Here is a 14,401-nt window from a genome sequence, read left to right as displayed (position 1 = left end):
GTCAGGAATGCTGGCAGTTGTAAGTCCAAACAAACTGGAGGGTACCAGGTTTGGAAAGGCTGGTTGATTAAATCCCCTTGAGGGCTAAAGATCTACACTTACAGCCATAGGCCTACTTTCAGAGGTTATAAGCATAGCAGAAAAGCGTTGTACTTGTTAGTTGCCCTGTGAAGAAGACAACATTATCAAGAGTCAATTTAGTCACCTTGTCAAATCAGCCACCAAATCTAAAAAGGGCAAAATCTCATTTTAAAATAATTTGAAAGAATTTACTGATGATGTATTAGTTTGTAACTTGGGGGTGATCATGAACCTAAGGTTCTACTTTTAGAACAACAGCCAGATGCTCTGCTATGATCACCTGTTTTCTAGGTAAGTTACCCTTGAAAATCCATCATTTTAATTTACTATGCCAATCATGGAAATGATGTGTTTTCCCTTGTTTGTACTGGGAAGAGGAGATGCATTGGATCTAATATAATGGAGTTAGAGGGGCAAAAAAAGACCATCATGGAGCAAACCATTACATATAATACCTCAAGAAGTGGCTAGCAAAGATGCTTCAAGGGAGGTGTTTATCGGACAGGGCAATTATCAACTAACCCACCCAGCAACATTTCAAAATGGACATTCTCATTCCATCCCTGACCATCTTGGCTAACAGCCATTCCTAGGTCTATTGTTAACCCAGATGTACAATAGTAACAAATAGTAATTTCAAAGGGGTAGTTGTGGTAGTCTGTTACAGGAAACACACATACACAAGACCTGTTGCACTTTAAAGACTAAGGGCACAATCCTATCCAGATAGGTGGCCACCTCCAAACTCAGAGGCGACCGCCTATCCAATGCAGGGCAGGAGAAGCACGGAGGGGATCATTCCCTCTACATTCCTCCTGCCCTGCATTTTCAGCTAGACAGCCGATTGTGGCTGTCTCGCTGCGGGGGGGCTGAGCAGGGAAGGAGGTTGCTGTATGACACATAGGATGTGTCATACAGGCATTTCCACCCTCCCCGCCCCAGAATGCTCCCCAGAATGCCCCTTTTTGGGTGCTCCGTAGTCCTCTTGGAAGCGCGGAGGACGGGGCTGTTCCACACTGCCTCCAAGGCAGCGCGGAAGTGGGGGGAGGTCAGTTCTCCAGGAACCGACCTTGCAGCGCAGGCTCCGAGGTCAGTTCTCAGAAAACCAGATATCCTATGGCCGTCTAGCTGCTGTCTAGTGGCCACAGGATTGCTCCCTAACCGATTTACAGCATAAATGTAAGCCACACTAAATCTGTTAATTTTTAAGGTGCCACAGGATTTTTTTCTGCATATATTAATTTAGCTTTAAAAAATTAAGCATTAGAGAAAGACTTGTGGGAGTGTAGGTAGTGCATATCATTAACAACGACACTATAGTTTCTTTGATTAATTACTCGTTGTCTGTAAGGGCTGTTTGGGGTTTTATCTTTGCCAATTGTGATTTAGACCACATGTCGTCTCAGTATGCTGTGTATATTCAAGAAAGATGATACTAACTCAAGGTAACACTAATTATGCTACCATCTGGACACTGTCTGAATAATAATGAAATCAAAAATCAGAAAATAATGACGGAGATAAGAACAATGAAGAAACAAAAGATTAACAAGCTCAACATTTTCAGCCAGGAAAAATCTGAAGGTGAAAGGGGCATTTTAGGGGCTGAAAACTTTAATGAGACTTTTTTGCACACTGTGCCACTTTCTGCAGCTGCTTTTTTCCCCAACCTGAGGCTTTCGTATCATTTTTTAAAATAGGCTTCTCTCCCAGACAAACCTGGCCATGATTACGTAGGTAGCATGACGACATCATAACATCATTAGTCAATCAGATTTCACTGCCTAATAATATCATGAAGTTGAATCAGAGTAAGGGCAGGAATTATTATCCTCACTCTGAACAGACTTCCTGTTGATACCATATAGCCAACTAGATTTGGCTATGTGATGACATCATAAAGTCAAATCAAGATTGCAAGATTTTCTACTTCTACTCTAGATGAATTTACATTTTTGTCCTGTTTCATAGCCCCCCATTACTGAAATAGGGGTTGTGTTTCATGCGGGACAAAGATTGTCTCAAAATGCTCCCCTATTTCTGTTTAACCTTTCAAAAGATAGATCACATTGTTATAATGATGTTATCTTCCATCTTTGCACAAATTTGCATTATTTAATACCATATACAAGTTACTACAATATTACAAGTAATATTTTAGTTTATTATTTGAGTAGTCCCAACTAGTTATTTTTCTTTTTTATTATGCCCTGTTTCTCTGCCATTTCGCAGATGTTTCAAGGCAGAAATGTAAGCAGATGCCATTTTCCTGGTATGGAGATAGAGGGATGAGGAAAAACTTTACTTGCTTAATTTCTACATGTCAGACAGTTGTTAAAAGCATGGTAGTAGGGTAGTATAATGGCAACCTTAGTCCCCAGAGTTTTCAATAGTATTTTCAACTCGAACAGCCCATTTTATCAGTGGTTTTCAAACTGTGCTTTGTCCAGGGAAGTCTTCCCATAAATGACATGGCTGCCAAATAGCGCCTGAGCATGTCATTGAACCCCTGCACATTGCAGAGAATTCTGGGACATGATCTAATTTAGTTTGTACAGTCAGTTCACTTAAAGTGTTGCTCAGAAGCCCACTAGGCCTCACCTCCCCATGAAAACTGAGAACACACCCTAGAACAGCCTTCCCCAATGTGGTAACCTCCAGACGTTGCAGTCTACAACTATCGTGAGCCCCAACAATCAACATGACCAATGGTCAAGGATGATGGGAGTTGTATTCCAACCCATCTGGAGGCTACCATGTTGGGGAAAGAGCCCTAGAACATACAAACCACTCCCTTATGGCTGCACACATTTTGTGGACATTTGGTAGCAAGGGTCAAGCTGTCTTTCAGGGAAGCTTGTTTGCCATTATTGCTTTTCCCATTGAAGAAGCCCTGATACAATTCAGAGGAACCCCAAAGTTTCCTGGGACACAATTTGAAAAATACTCCCTTAAAAACATCTATATGGCTTCTGAGTAATTCACACAGTCTAATCGTATTAGAGCAGCTGGGGGAATATTTTGCTCCCTTCTCTGTAAATTGCCTTTCCGCAACATAAAATATTGTTTCTCAATAGCCAGGTTGTGCTGAGAAAATAAGAGATTGTCTTTGCAAAGCTGATAAAAATGTTCAATGCAATTGCACTGATTTCCATAATACAACGTAAAGATGACTGTCATGCCCACAATAGCATCAGGGTCCAAAGCAGGATCTGGTTAATAAATAAATGAACCTCAGCACTCTCACTCACCATAGATTTGTCAGTGCTCATTAAAAAACACACACAAAGAGACTTCAGGGAAAATGAAAAACCCAATGGAAACCCAAAAACACACAGCAAAAATACACAGCAGTCCAAAAGGAACAAATGGATGAATACCTGCTCTGCTCCAGCAAAAGCATGGTAGAAGCAGGAAACATAAGTCATGATAGCTCTCTCATCAGGCTTGGGGGTATTCACAATATCTACAAGGGAAGGAGAAATAAAACAAACACAAAGAGTCGAAGCACCGAAGAAAGCAAGGGAAGTATTAACTATCACCCTGCTTTGCTTTCTGTATGCCAGGCAGGTCTCTAGCCCTGTGCTTCAGACTTTCCAAAGCTGAAATTAATCATCTGCTACCTGTATATGTGCCAGCTGGAAAGGGGAAATATTGAAACTAAGACTGAGAACCTGGGGTGGCGGCGGGGTGGGATTAGAAAATCTGCAATGCTTTTATGAATAATGTCCACCAAATTGCTTCTTATGGAGCAATCTCTGATTTCAAGACATCTGCCTCATCTACACAGAGAGGTTGCTTGCACTGAAAATGTTTGCATGATTGAACCTTTACGTATGAGGTTAAAATGCACTGCATCTGTGAAATCACATACACATAGAAGTACTGATTTTTACAAGTTTTCACCAGACAAAGGTCCTCTCTAAAAAAGCATAGCTCTTAATTTCTGCATGACATTATCTAATTATTTAAAAAAAATAATTAGCGCATTTTAAAGTGTGCCATTTGTAGCACTTGCACTGTTCTTTATCTTTGTCATAAACTTTCTAGGATACAAATACAAGTTTAAATTATATTATTATTATTATTATTATTATTTGTATTTCCCACATCATGAAGATTCCTCAACAATGCCATGGATACAAATAGCATTTTTTATTAAAAAAAATGTAGATGCTGTTGTATCCTAAGAAACCATACAGAATAGTAAGACAGGCAGCTACATTTTTTTTTAAGAAGGAGGTACTGAAAATTAATAGTGCATGTTACATAGGAGCAAATTAAATCTAAAAATAGTCATCTGCCTTATCTACACAGAGAGACTGCTTCACTGAAAATGTTTGCATGATTGAACCTTTATGTATGAGGTTAAAATGCATTGCATCTGTGAAAGCACATACACAGAAGTGCTGATTTTCACCAGACAAAGTTTTCATCAGACAAAGGCGCTCTCTAGAAAGGCGTAGCTCTTAATTTCTGCATGATATTATGTAATTCTTAAAAAAAATACTTAGCACATTTTAAAGTGTGCCATTTGTAGAACTTGCACTGTTCTTTATCTTTGTTATAAACTTTCTAGGATACAAATACCAGTTTAAATTCTATTATTATTATTATTATTATTATTATTTCCCACATCATGTAGTTTCCTCAATAATGCCATGGATACAAATAGCATTTTTTTTAAATGTAGATGCTGTTGTATCCTAAAAAACCATACAGAATAGTAAGAGAGGCAGCTACATTTTTTTTTAAGAAGGAGGTACTGAAAATTACTACTGCATGTTACACAGGAACAAATTAAATCTAAAAAACAGACAAGAAGAGATCACAGAAGGAAAAAAAACTGTAGAACATCACAGAAAGCAAAGGGCAAAAACTAGTCTCACAACCTCACCTTCTGAGCCCCAGCAAACATATATTATTAACAGGAAACATAAATCATAATACCTCTTTCAAGAAGGTTATCTTGTCAGATATTGTAATAATTATGTACCAGGTGACAAGGACACCATCTCACATGCTCCAGGAATTGTGCCATAAGGCTGTTCAGTTCACTTACATTTAAAGATCTTCGTGTTGGTCATGTTAGGAAGAAATCAATGAAAAGCTACCACCTTGTAGGTTGTGGCCCTCAGATCATTCTCCTTCAGTCTACAATTATTCCAGGGGCTGACTGGGCCTGGGTTTTAGAAAGATGAGACACTACTCCCCATAGCCAAAGAATGGTCTCATTTGAATATAATGTTAAACTGTGGTTTAGCATTATGTGAACGAGCCTCTTTTTTGGTGATGCATTTCCTCTTTGGGGGCAATGTGTAAGTGGCTACCCTAGGGAACTTCTAGTGTGCCATGAGAAATTTGTTGTTGTTTATTCGTTCAGTCGCTTCCGACTCTTCGTGACTTCATGGACCAGCCCACTCCAGAGCTTCCTGTTGGCCGTCGCCACCCCCAGCTCCCCCAAGGTCGAGTCCATCACCTCCAGAATATCATCCATCCACCTTGCCCTTGGTCAGCCCCTCTTCCTTTTGCTGTCCACTTTCCCTAGCATCAGCATCTTCTCCAGGGTATCCTGTCTTCTCATGATGTGGCCAAAGTACTTCAGTTTTGCCTTTAATATCCTTCCCTCCAGTGAGCAGTCTGGCTTGATTTCCTGGAGTATAGACTGGTTTGATCTTCTTGCAGTCCAAGGCACTCTCAGAATTTTCCTCCAGCACCACAGTTCAAAAGCATCTATCTTCCTTCGCTCAGCCTTCCTTATGGTCCAGCTCTCGCAGCCATAGGTTACTACGGGGAATACCATTGCTTTAACTATGCGGACCTTTGTTGTCAGTGTGCTGTCTCTGCTCTTCACTATTTTATCAAGATTTGTCATTGCTCTCCTCCCAAGAAGTAAACGTCTTCTGATTTCCTGGCTGCAGTCAGCATCTGCAGGAATCTTTGCGCCTACAAAGACAAAGTCTGTCACTGCCTCCACGTTTTCTCCCTCTATTTGCCAGTTATCAATCAAGCTGGTTGCCATAATCTTGGCTTTTTTGAGGTTTAACTGCAACCTAGCTTTTGCACTTTCTTCTTTCACCTTCGTCATGAGGTTCCTCAGCTCCTTCTCGCTTTCAGCCATCAAAGTGGTGTCATCTGCATATCTGAGATTGTTAATGTTTCTTCCAGCGATTTTAACTCCAGCCTTGGCTTCATCAAGCCCAGCACGTCGCATGATGTGTTCTGCGTACAGGTTGAATAGGTAGGGTGAGAGTATACAACCAATCTTAAACCAGTCCGTTGTTCCATGGTCTGTTCTTACCGTTGCTACTTGGTCGTTATACAGATTCCTCAGGAGGCAGACAAGATGACTTGGTATCCCCATACCACCAAGAACTTGCCACAATTTGTGATGATCCACACAGTCAAAGGCTTTAGAATAGTCAATAAAACAGAAATAGAGGTTTTTCTGAAACTCCCTGGCTTTCTCCATTATCCAGCGGATATTGGCAATTTGGTCTCTAGTTCCTCTGCCTTTTCTAAACCCAGCTTGTACATCTGGCAATTCTCGTTCCATGAATTGCTGGAGTCTACCTTGCAAGATCTGGAGCATTACCTTACTGGCATGTGAAATAAGTGCCACTGTTCGATAGTTTGAACATTCTTTGGTGCTTCCCTTTTTTGGTATGGGGATATAAGTTGATTTTTTCCCAATCTGTTGGCCATTCTTGTGTTTTCCAAATTTGCTGGCATATGGCATGCATCACCTTGACAGCATCATCTTGCAAGATTTTAAACAGTTCAGCTGGGATACCGTCATCTCCTGCTGCCTTGTTATTAGCAATGCTTCTTAAGGACCATTCCACCTCACTCTTCAGGATGTCTGGCTCTAGCTCACTGACCACACCATCAAACCTATCCCCGATATTATTATCCTTTCTATACAGATCTTCCGTATATTCTTGCCACCTTTTCTTGATCTCTTCTGCTTCTGTTAGGTCCTTGCCATCTTTGTTTTTGATCATACCCATTTTTGCCTGGAATTTACCTCCAATGTTTCTAATTTTCTGGAAGATGTCTCTTGTCCTTCCTATTCTATTATCTTCTTCCGCTTCCGCGCACTGCTTGTTTAAAAATAATTCCTTATCTCTTCTGGCTAACCTCTGGAATTTTGCATTTAATTGGGCATATCTCCCCCTATCACTGTTGCCTTTTGCTTTCCTTCTTTCTTGGGCTGCTTCCAGTGTCTCAGCAGACAGCCATCTTGCCTTCTTGGTTTTCTTTTTCTTTGGGACGTTTTTTGTTGCCGCCTCCTGAACAATGTTGCAAACTTCTGTCCATAGTTCTTCCGGGACCCTATCTACTAAATCTAGTCCCTTAAATCTATTCTTCACCTCCACTGCATATTCATGAGGAATATTAGTGAGCTCATATCTGACTGATCTGTGGGTCTTCCCTATTCTCTTTAGTCTGATTCTAAATTGTGCAATAAGAAGTTCGTGATCTGAACTGCAATCAGCTCCAGGTCTTGTTTTTACCGACTGCATAGATGTCCGCCACCTTTGGCTACAAAGGATGTAGTCAATCTGATTTCGGTGTCGACCATCTGGTGAAGTCCATGTATAAAGCCGTCTCTTAGGTTGTTGGAAAAGAGTGTTTGTTATGCACAGTGAGTTGTCTTGACAAAATTCTATCAGCCTATGTCCTGCTTCATTTTGTTCTCCCAGACTATGCTTGCCTGTAATTCCAGGTGTCGTTTGACTACCCACCTTAGCATTCCAGATTCCTGTAATGAAAATAACATCTTTTTTTGGCGTACTATCCAGTAGGTGCTGCAGATCCTCATAGAACTGATCTACTTCTGCTTCTTCAGCATCTGTGGTTGGGGCGTATATTTGGATCACTGTGATGTTAAATGGCTTACCCTGAATTCGAATTGAGATCATTCTGTCATTTTTTGGATTCTATCCAAGGACTGCTTTAGCCACTTTATTATTAATTATGAAGGCTACTCCATTTCTTCTGTGGTCCTCTTGTCCACAGTAGTAGATCCGGTGGTCATTTAATGTGAAGTGGCCCATTCCAGTCCATTTCAGTTCACTGACACCCAAAATGTCTATATTTAATCTTGACATCTCCCCAATAACCACATCCAATTTGCCCTAGCTCATAGATCTTACATTCCAGGTTCCTATGGTGTATTGATCTTTAGAACATCGGATTCGTCGTCCACCACCAGCACCATCGGCTGCTAGCCATCCTTTCGGCTTTGAGCTAGCTGCGTCATCACATCTGGGGCTAGTTGAACTTATCCTCCGTTCCTCCCCAGTAGCATTTTGACCATCTTCTGACCTGGGAGTCCCATCTTCCAGTGGTATACCAACATATCTCTGGTTGTACTGATCCATTTAGTTTTCATGGCAAGAATACTGGGGTGGGTTGCCGTTTCCTTCCCCAGGGATTGTATTTAGCCTTCCCATCTTGGGTGTCCCTTCACAGTTTAGCTTGTGACATCATTGAGGTGCTCAAGCTCCAGCACCAAGACAAGGTAACGATCTCCTTTGCTGAAGCCATGAGAAATACATTAATTAAATTATTTGAGGCTGCTAGTGGACCAAAAATACCCAACGACACATGAAGCTACTTTGTGCCTCTCAGTATGATTCTCTGTAGGATCCACTGTTCTCCTTCCAATCGTTCTCCAAAGGTAGTTCCCACTGCATGTCTGCACTGGGTGTGAATCCATCTTTCAATCAGTCCCAGTACAGACCTCCAGCAGAATTATCCACTCTCAGAGAAGGCTGCTGTCTTTAACTGTTTATTTCCTAATGGGGTGAAGCTGAGGAAAGGGGAAAGAAAGGAGTACTGGCTGCCAGCCCTGCATAGAATCCATTGCTTTAGCAACTAAAGGCCAAACTATATGCAACACTAAACACTTCATTCAGCAGTTCATCAGGGTTCTTTCTTCCTTTTTTTTAAATTAATAGCAGGTGCTGCCCCTCTTCCCCAAATTTTGTTTGGACTGCAGTGGGGAAGGTAGGGGTTAAATGTCACTGTGGACCTGATGAAAATTGTCCCCATACCTGCTATTAATTAAGACCAAAACCTGACATGGTTCTTAATAGTGCATTTACCATCACATCTAGCTTGGCCCCCAGTCACAGCAATGTTACCCACAATCCTTCTCAAGAACCAGTGTTTCACTATTCCAAAATGCATTGCTCGATGTAATCTCATATCTGCAACATCTGCCAGCATTAACTAATGCATTCAGACTGCAAATCTCCATTTTGAGATTGAGTCTGTCTATATTGCAGACCTCATAGCCACAACACCTGGGCAAATCTTATTTCTTTCCCCATCCCTGCATTTTTTGTTTTTACTACCTAGCCTGATGAAGAGTTCTGGAGAACTCGAAAGCTTGCACATTTTTGCGAAATTTTGGTTGGTTCTAATAAAGTTTTTGTCCAACTGTAGATTTCCTATTGTTTTTGTAATGAACCAGCACAGCTATCTTTTGTGTTTTTTTAAACCCAAAACAAATGTATTCAAATTTTAGTGGAACCAACTTACCTCAAGCCTGACAGGTTTTCTAATGATGTGTTACATCTAGTTTAAGTCCTAACAGACAGCACTGGAATGACTGAAAATACACTCTTAAGCTTCCATTCCAGCAGGAAGAGGGTGCTGAGATGTGAAAGCCCTTGAGACATGGATGCCCAAGGCAACCATTCACAGACTGAGAGATGGATCTTAATTAAATCAAAATACATTTGGCATACTCCAGTATACACAGGAATCACAAGTGAGATAAACAGCTGTGTGAAAGAGATCCTTTTTGTCATGACACAGGGAAAGAGAAGATGTTGAACGGTTGCTCTATGTTCAGCCCACTGCTTATGGAAAGCACATTAGCTCCCACCTTCTGCATCCAACATCTTTGGTATATCCAAATATTTTTCGGCAACGTCCATGGCAAGGTTTATGTTCCCAAGTGGGTCATCCTGCACAAAAATCAGGAATTAGAATTAATCACTAATGTATTTTAAACAGGATTGCTGCAATAAATATATGAAGCATTATTCAGAACTAAGGGAGAGAATATTTTAACATTTTTACTGAAGGGAGGCACAGACATTTCCAAAATAAAAATACAATACTTCCCACTTAAACACTTCTGAAATGGTAGCTTCAAAGTGAATCCCAAATAAGCCATGTGCAATGCAATCCTATATCTGTCTACTCAAAAGTAAGCCTCACTGAGTTCAATAGGCCTTACTCCAAGGTAAGTTTTTATTGGATTGCAGCCTAACCGTCTGTCCCAGAAGAATGTCTTCCACTTTGGTCAATGGGACTTGCTCCCAAGCGAGGGCATAGGACTGAAGCCTTAGTGCAGTCTTCCCTGACCTGATGACCCCAGATGTTTTGGACTTTAACCCCCACCAGGGCCAGCCCCCTCATGAAGCGGCATGAAGCCCCTGCTTCAGGTGGCAGAACAGGAGGAGTAGCAAACTGCACCACTCCCCTCTGCCCCCACCAGGAGGGCCCACTGCTGCTACTTCCAGCAGATGCTCTGGAGAGCCCTGCCAGCCACTCTCCCACTGTGGGATATGCTGCAGAGAGAGACCAACTGGTGGGATTCTCCAGAGCAGCTGCCCTCTGGAGAGCCACGTCAGCTAAGGAAGCCGGTATGGCTCTTCAGAAAGCCAGCTAAACTGAATTGCCTGGCTCTGAGGAAGGAACCCCTCAGAGCTAGGCATTTTGGCCTGGTAGGCTCTCTGAAGACTTGCTGCTTCCTACAGCCATGCAGCTCAGTGGTAAAGAAAAGCAGGACGAGGAAAGGGGGGGTGCAGTGCAGGAAGGGGGTGCAAAACAGCAGCATTAAGTAGTGGGGGTGGGGCACAATGTGGCAATAGTAAGGGGAAGGGGGATTGTGACATGGGAAGGGGGGCACAGTGCAGCAGTGGTTAGGGGAAGGGGTGGGGAGCACAATGCAGTGGTGGTAAGGGGGGAACACAATGAGGTAAAAGGAAGCAGAAGAGGGTAGGGGTACGATGCAGTAAAGGGAAGGGGAACAGGAGTGCAACACGGGAGCGTGTACTCTCTTGCACACCACCACCACCACTCGGGTGCCAGGAGAGTTTGAGCTAGGACTGACTCCCAACTGACCCAGCCCAGCATGGCCAATGGTCAGGAATGCTGGGAGTTGTAGTCCAGAATATCTGGAGGGCACCAGATTGGGGAAGGCTGCTTTCGTGTTACTAGGGAGCTATTGCAAATTTAGATTGGTGGAACGAGTATCGATCATTCACAGATTTTTACAGGGGGGGGGGCAGTGCAGACAGCGACACCATCCACTCGTAACTGTCCCATGTCTTCCTACTACTTTTCCCATCTTTTTTCTTACATCAAAAACTCCATTAAGGAAGAAGAACTAGCTGCATAAGGCCTTCTGATTGCAAGGGCTAGCGCCCCTCTGTCTGGAAGCACCCAAATCAGCCCTCACAGAACTGCAATGGACAACTCCACAGTAGATGCAGGATGTAAAATAACTGGCCACATGTAATCCAATATCTCCTAGCCCATGTGAATGTGTTTTTATTACCACTGAATTCAGTGGAACTATAGCAGCTTAAATCCTAAAGCCATAATCCTGTATCCTTTTGGTTTTTGAAATGTATTTTTACTGTTTGGTTGCACACCATTTTGAGAGCCCTCTGGGGTGAAAAAGTATGAACAGTGGTGTGGTGGAGCCAGGGCTCACAGGGACACAGAGCCAGCACTTCTTTGTTGGCAGGGATGGTGATGACATCTGCCACCCCGCTCAGGCTTTCCTGTTCCCTCTGAGCTTACCTGCAATCCTCAGAGTAGCTGGGAGGAAATTAATTTTCCCAACAACAATATATAGTTGTATGCTGTATGCAAAGTATTTGGGGGTGGGTTGGTTTTGAATGGGCAATGAAGACCCATTAGCTTTACAAACAAACCTGCTCTAATGGAGATGGAAATGGCTAGAACTGGTTTGTTGATGTGGATCAACACAGCTGCCTGAACTTTGGGACTCTTCTTGGGGCAAATCTAGGGGGACTTGTCATGATGATCACCTCCACTCAAAATTTACCACTACACCACTGTATACAACAAACAAACAAACATTCCATTGAAGTCAGTGGGACTTCTGAATAAACATGCTTAGGATCACAGTGTAAATCTTCACTTTAACTAGGTTTTGGATTGGATTGCCAGTTACATGAAGCTTTGCTTATTAAAGCTACAGTGTCTCCTATGTATCTGCCATATTCACTAATCTTGATAGAAATCTAAAAAAAACCACACAAATTTGCTATGCTTAAAGTATCGTAAGGAAGATCAAGCTGTGCCTATGTAGACGAGCTTTGACAGCAAGGCCATTCTCCCAGCTGCAAAACGAAAGCAAGGGAAGGCATGCATGAAGCAAAACCAAACCAAGCAACAACAACAAAAAGCCACAGCAAAGCACTTGTCAATATACTGAAACAACACATTGGTAAAAGAGAGAAACAAAAAAAGGCAAGCATTGCATGCAGTGGTGCTAAATACAGTGTTACTGCCTACAGAGGCTGTCGACAAAATAGCTGTCACATGCTCTCAGATGAAATTTTTTAAAAGTTTTGGGCTGTATCAGGAAATCTCCGTGAATTATGACTTCCTTCTGAGGAATGATATTGCCCGAATGCTGCGGGTGGTGTGTGTGTGTCTGTGTACATGAGAGAGAGAGAATCAGTTCTGCACTGGGCTCCCCTCTGCCAAGGGGCATAGAATGCTAGATGTCTCCAAACGGTAGCTTATTTTTCATGGCACGCTTCAGCCTCCTTCAGAGCACACAGTTTGGTTTATTGAGTTGGGGTAATTTATTGCCTCATCTACATCTGCTGGGCAGGAGCCAGGAAGGAAGGCCATCTCAAGTTACTAACACCTCAGTTGCCCATTAAGAAAACATGCTAAGCACACAGGAAGTGAGCCAAATCACTGCAAATCACCACACCGCATCACCAAGATTGACGACCTTCGATAGCTTGGAGTAGTCAATAAGATCAGGTCGATGTCTATGGATAAGTGCACAGAGGCCAAGGCCGTCTTTCCAGCTTCACAACAAACAACCAAAAATAAAATGGAAAGATGTTAATGAAATCCTGGTAACGTCTGGCAGCTCAAGGTCTGACAACATGCAGAAGCTGCACAATATGCCCAGTAATACTATCTCGTGAAATTCACAATAATTCCAGGCAGTGAAAGCTGGTGGCTTCGATTTCGGTGGGGCTGTGAATCCATTCTGGGTTTCAGTCAAAACCAGCCAGAACTCCAAAGGAGCTCCCCAAGGTGCTGAACTCTATCCCCAAATTATGTTCAGCACCTTGGATATCTCCCTTAGCGTTTTCGCTGGTTCTGACTGAAACCCAGAAGAGATTCATAGCCCACCAAAATCAGAGCCACCAGTGTCCACTGAATCCAGGGCATGCTGTTATTTGTTTTGCTAAATCTCATTCAGTGGTCAAGAACACACTGAGAAGATCTAGAGCATCTCTACATCAGCCTAAAATCCCACATTTTCAACAGGGCTAAATGCAGCATCATGACGGACTTCCTTTACACACGCTTCCTTTCCCCCCTCCCTTTTCCCCCTCCTTGTCCCCCTTATCTGAGTCTTCCATATGTTTCATCATACAGCCTCTAAATGGCGCTGTAGTCTAGCTCCTCTTATTGCAGCTTTTCCTCTTTTCATGGAGGGAACTCAAGCAGAACTCAAGCGTGATAATAGCTCATTATCTCTGATCTTTTAAAAAACTGAATAAAGGTCATTTAGTGTGGGAGACCCCCTGGAGGTTCACGACGTCATCTGAAGGACCCGCAAACTTCAATGAGTAACCAACCTCCTTAGCAGGATAAAAGCTCCATGTGAAGAAGCCCCAAAGCATGAGCTGATGAATCTGGCAATCAAATTGAATTTAGTCTGCTTTCAGTGCATAGTAAAACCATCCAGATATTTGGAATGTAACTTCACTGGTATTTTTGGACTCATACAAGATGAATTTCCTAAAGAGTGGTCACTTTTGTGTAGGAAGGAACCTGGATAAATCCCATGCACAGTTCATTACACATGATGAATGGACATGTGTTTATTTTGTAACATGCAGCACACCGTCACAATTGGTAGCAGGATGGCATGGGGCTGGATGGACTGATGCTTTGACTCTACAGTTTGCCTAGCTAAAAATGGTCTACCTTTAAATTTACATGGCATGCTCAAAGAGGCTCAGAAAAATATATTGTTCACATCTGCACAAAACCAATACTAAAATGT

At 42.4% G+C, this 14,401-nt stretch overlaps 1 protein-coding gene across 1 annotated transcript in view; it reads right to left on the bottom strand.

Moving 5' to 3' along the window:
- The window catches only part of ACTN2 (actinin alpha 2), an 81,842-nt gene that overhangs the window by 36,456 nt on the left and 30,985 nt on the right, over positions 1–14,401 (bottom strand). The window contains exons 6-8 of the mRNA XM_084819412.1: positions 13,106–13,184; positions 9,983–10,064; positions 3,462–3,547 (exon numbers count right to left, since the gene is read on the bottom strand). Of these exons, the coding sequence (XP_084675538.1) occupies positions 3,462–3,547; positions 9,983–10,064; positions 13,106–13,184 (247 nt within the window). The remainder of the gene's footprint in view (positions 1–3,461; positions 3,548–9,982; positions 10,065–13,105; positions 13,185–14,401) is intronic.

Source organism: Heloderma suspectum, chromosome 1 (assembly GCF_057233095.1).
Source record: "Heloderma suspectum isolate Gila_16-S chromosome 1, 16-S_ref, whole genome shotgun sequence".
NCBI lineage: Eukaryota > Metazoa > Chordata > Lepidosauria > Squamata > Helodermatidae > Heloderma > Heloderma suspectum.
The sequence above is the reverse complement of the archived record's forward strand: the minus strand, read 5'-3'. Positions and strand labels throughout refer to the sequence as shown.